A 4761-nucleotide genomic window follows, 5' to 3' on the forward strand; every position below is an offset into this window, starting at 1 on the left:
CTGGCTTCCCTTGGCATCCATGAATACACGCCACTGCCTATATCAAGGAGATATAAGAAAGCTCAGGAAATATTTTGTTTTTTTTGTACACATATTTAACCCTTTATTTTTGGTTATGTTTCTTAGATTGGGTGCATCAATATACTCTTAAGGATTAAATATTTTTGTTCACTTATTTAATTTGAATATGACCCAAAAGGTCTTTCACTGTAAATTATATAACTGAAAGCTTACTACTCCAAAGGATCAAAAGGCATTTTCTTCAAGTTATAGATTAGTTTAGATTAGAGTTATCTACTATACTTAATTTTTCTTGATGTACGATCCTTGATTATTGTTATTGAAGGTGAGTAATACTGAAAGTGACACACCCCATTTTCTATTGTAGATTGCTTTGGTATCGAAGAACAAGCTATACAATACAGTGCCATCGGAAAGTATTCAGACCAAGAGGGTCAATATTGATGCTGAAGTCACAGGTGTGCATACCTCATCACGTGACTATTTTAATGTGAATTTTAACATGTTAAACAGGATCAATAAGAAGACACGGAGTAAGCTCAGTTTCACTGGGGTTCTCTTCCAATGTATATTTATTACAAATTTCTCTCAATCTCAGAACATTGACTCTTCAAATTCAAAATCCTCTCTTTTTAGAAAAGCATCTGTTTGCATTCATTCCAATAGCAAACACATTCACAAGTTTTCAAATACATTTTAAAATAATAAAAAATTAACAAAATCCAAATGGACATCTAACAATAAGGGAAGCTAAAACTAGCTAGCTGGGATGAAATGGCAGGCTAGCTAGCGCCTAGCACTAAGCTAGCTAACAAGCTAGCAGTTAGAAATTAGCATGCGGCTATTAGATATAGATTTAATAAAAAATGACATTCTAAAATACATATAATTAGCGTGGTTCATATGTACACATGCAAATACTGTCACAATCGTCTTGATAAGAGAGAGAGGACCAAGGCGCAGCGCGTGAAAAATACATCTTTTAATGAAGGAAAAAACAAACACTTACAAAATGAACAAAACAAACGTGAAGCTAAACTGAACTAAGTGCACACATGCAACATAGAACATAGACAATTACCCACAAAACCCAAATGCCTATGGCTGCCTTAAATATGGCTCTCAATCAGAGACAATAAACCACAGCTGTCTCTAATTGAGAACCAATCTAGGCAGCCATAGACATACAAACACCTAGACAAGACACTGCCCCATTAAACATACAAACCCCTAGACAAACCAAAACACATACATCCCCATGTCACACCCTGACCTAACTAAAATAATAATGAAAACAAAGATAACTAAGGCCAGGGTGTGACAAATACCCTCAATATGAGCCCTTGTTTGTGAACATTTTTACAATTTAAGAGATCCGAAAAGTATCAAATATATTTTTTTAAATCATCTGAGATGCCAACATGTTACCATTGACTTGCATACAAAAGTGATTTAGCTAGCTAGTTATTTAGCTTCGCTACGCTCATGTTCATGGAAAAAAATCTCACTTGTTTTCCAATTGGTCAAAACAATTAAATGATACATCAAAATGACCCATAAACTCATTACAGTTCAGTTAAACATTTTCTCTCTAGATTTTGAAAACGTAACCATGCATACCAGGCCCTCAAACCATCATGGTCACCTAATAATCCCCAGTTTACAATTGGCTCATTCATCCCCCTCCTCTCCCCTGTAACTATTCCCCAGGTCGTTGCTGCAAATGAGAATGTGTTCTCAGTCAACTTACCTGGTAAAATAACGGTAAAATAAAATAAATAAAATAAAATAAAAAATACAAACCGGAACACAGGATATTAAAAATAAGGAGACACTGCTAGCTAACTAGCTTCTCGGGTTCTTTTCACCGGACTACTTCCAACAGCCACGGACCAACGTATGAATAGAGCGTGCGCCTGCAGCAGAAACACTCTGAATGCCTCCTCCTCGTGGTAGTACTAAATATACATGTATCAATGCAACACCATGGAGGAAAACAAATGAAGTGGATGGCACCATAATTCATTTTTATGCACTTTAATTATTACTTAATTAAAGTAGAATGGCATTACATAATTTGCAATTCCCCATGTGGAAAAATTGCTACTGCAACATGTTAACACCACTGTTTCACATGGGAGGGGAATAACACTATTTCAGCCCCATATGTGACCTTGCAATTACACAATGTGAATGATTCTTACATGTGAAACTGCAAATGTGAATGTTTTTTACATGTAAACTTGCAACTCATGGGAGGAGAAAACACGTTATTCTCCTCACATGTGAAAGGTGGTGTTAACTTGTTATCTCTAAATGTAATACATGTGAACATATGGATTCACATGAGAAAGTTTGAGCTTAACATGTGAAAAAAGCTATTTCACAATTTGTAAGAGATATTAGTACAGTATGAAGTTCCAAAGGCTTCACGTTCATTCAAAATAATTGTTGACAAACAGCGGTTTTGTGAAGTAGAAACACAGGGCTCTTCAATAAGATTCTCAGCTCCTCTATAGGATATGTAATTACACTTGACCTTTCAGTGTCACAGCAGATGACCTGACAGATGAATGTTGGCACGGTGGGCTGAATTACATTTCATGGAACAAATCTGATTACACAAAACCTGTCAAACATAAGATGGGTGATGCATGGCAGGAAATGCAGAACAATACAGTACAATATTGTTGCTTATGTTACTTGAATGGTGATAAAAATTACATTCAACTACATTTGAACAATACCGTTACCACAATTGAGTGGGTGTTACAGGAAATAACTTGAAATTAGTTTCCTCAGGGTTAAAACATTTGCATAGTTTGCATAACAGTTGGCTAAGACAGAGCAAATCTTATATTGTCACAACTATGGACCTTAATATGTGAACTTAATGGGTTATTGTATTGGAAATATATAAAATATACTTAAAAGGGGCATAAGTTTGCCCTGTTTTACAATATTTGTTGAAAGGCAATCAGACATTTGTATAAACTTTTGAATCAGCCTGGGAGAAAGAGGTTCCTCTACTCCTTGAAGAGCGTTCCTCCTCATCAAAAGCATTTTCAATCTTAGAAAGGAAAGAGTTCCAGCATTTCCGCTTGAAGTCTTTGCCCATGAATGCATACAGAAACGGGTTCAGGCAACTGTTTGCACTAGCCAGAGTCACAGATATATTTAGCCCTTCATGAATAACAGTTAGAGAAGTTTGATCGTGGGCTTTAAGTTCCAGAAGGATGAAGACGTGGTATGGAAGCCAGCTGATGAAAAACATGGCTATCAGTGCAGTCAGGACTCTGAAGGGTTTGGAGGACCTGGTCATCCTGTTGGTCCTCAGTCGCAGAATGAGGACAGAGTAGCAGAAGATGATGATGAGGAGCGGGAGCACAAAGCCACTGATAAATCGACTGACAGCTACAGTTATGTGACTGTTTGGGTGTGGGTAATAATTAGAGCACTTTATGCCATCTGTGGTTACCTGACGAAACACTGTGGAGGGAATGCTCAGTGCAACAGAGACGGCCCAGGCAAGAACCACAACTGCAGAGGCCCTCCTCACGGTTCGCTGGTTCTGGGCCCAAACTGGGAATACGACAAGTAGATAACGGTCAACACTGATGACGACCAGGAGGAAGATGCTACTGAACATGTTGAGGAACATCACAAAAGAGGTGAACTTGCACATGAAGTGCCCTAAGATCCACTCCTTTGTTACCATGTAGATTATGTTGAAGGGGAGACAGGCACAGAATATGAAGTCGGAGATGGCCAGGCTGAGGTACCAGGTGGTGTTGACCGTCTTTTTCACCTTGAGACCAGCTATCCAGATGACCACCCCATTCCCACAAACCCCCAGCAGTAAGATGACCACATTGACCACAAGGAGTATGTAGTCCCCTTGTGAACTGGCTGATGTATCCGGTGGTTGGCCAAATGAGGACTGAGTTGGAGGGGTTTTGCTATCATCATAATAATAATCATCCTTCGTTGAAATTGCGTCTAATATCCCTGCTGTCATGGCTCTCTCGTTCTGTCCAAACACAAGTATAAAAATCAGCTACCTCAGAGAAAACAAACAGCAGGAAGATTGAATATCATTTCATTCAATACATTAATTTAAGATTTGAGGATTAAAATGTCAGTATTTTGAATGTTATTGAAAAGCTTTAGCTGTGTCAACTCAGAACATGTTGTTAAGTTAACTAAGTGATAAAATATTAGTTGCATTGTAATATATTCATACCATTTTATGTCCGTGAGGTAAAACAAATCAAAAAACACAGTGCCATTAAATGGCACACTATGTCATGAAAGTGTCTCATTGACATAAATGCATGATTTACTTGAAGGTACAAGTTATCTGCAATTTGTTTTAAGCTATGCTTTTATAATGACCTATTTTAGGAGTTCCTTTATAATTTATTTAAATTCAGGAACTGAAATTGACATGCAATTTCAAAATTTGAATGAAGTGAAAATAAACCTCAACTGGAATTGCAGCCTCCACCTAAACCTGGTCAGGCACAGCATCCAATACATAGCACTGACTTTGGCCCTTTGGATATTACAGAGGCTGCAGGTTCATATATTCTGAATCTCGTTTTGTAACTCTTGATAAACTAATGTAATTACAATCACTTTTCAAATATACTGTTCACCCTGGATTCACACAGCTTGAAATAATACTTTTCAAATGTTTGTTCATGTTTTGAAAATAACTTTTTAGTTATCAGATTTGAT

At 37.3% G+C, this 4761-nt stretch overlaps 1 protein-coding gene across 1 annotated transcript; it reads right to left on the reverse strand.

The window, feature by feature from the left end:
• Positions 1 to 819: 819 nt before the first annotated feature.
• LOC129826400 (C3a anaphylatoxin chemotactic receptor-like) lies at positions 820 to 4336 on the reverse strand. The gene has a single exon (XM_055887095.1). The coding sequence runs from the start codon at positions 4037 to 4039 to the stop codon at positions 2999 to 3001; it is 1041 nt and encodes a 346-aa protein (XP_055743070.1). The 5' UTR covers positions 4040 to 4336; the 3' UTR covers positions 820 to 2998.
• Between the last annotated feature and the right edge of the window lie 425 nt (positions 4337 to 4761).

Source organism: Salvelinus fontinalis, chromosome 28, assembly GCF_029448725.1.
Source record: "Salvelinus fontinalis isolate EN_2023a chromosome 28, ASM2944872v1, whole genome shotgun sequence".
Taxonomy (NCBI): Eukaryota; Metazoa; Chordata; class Actinopteri; order Salmoniformes; family Salmonidae; genus Salvelinus; species Salvelinus fontinalis.

Bases quoted from the DNA above. Each gene is read 5' to 3' on its own strand.
- LOC129826400 (XM_055887095.1), bottom strand. From the start codon at position 4,039: ATGACAGCAGGGATATTAGACGCAATTTCAACGAAGGATGATTATTAT.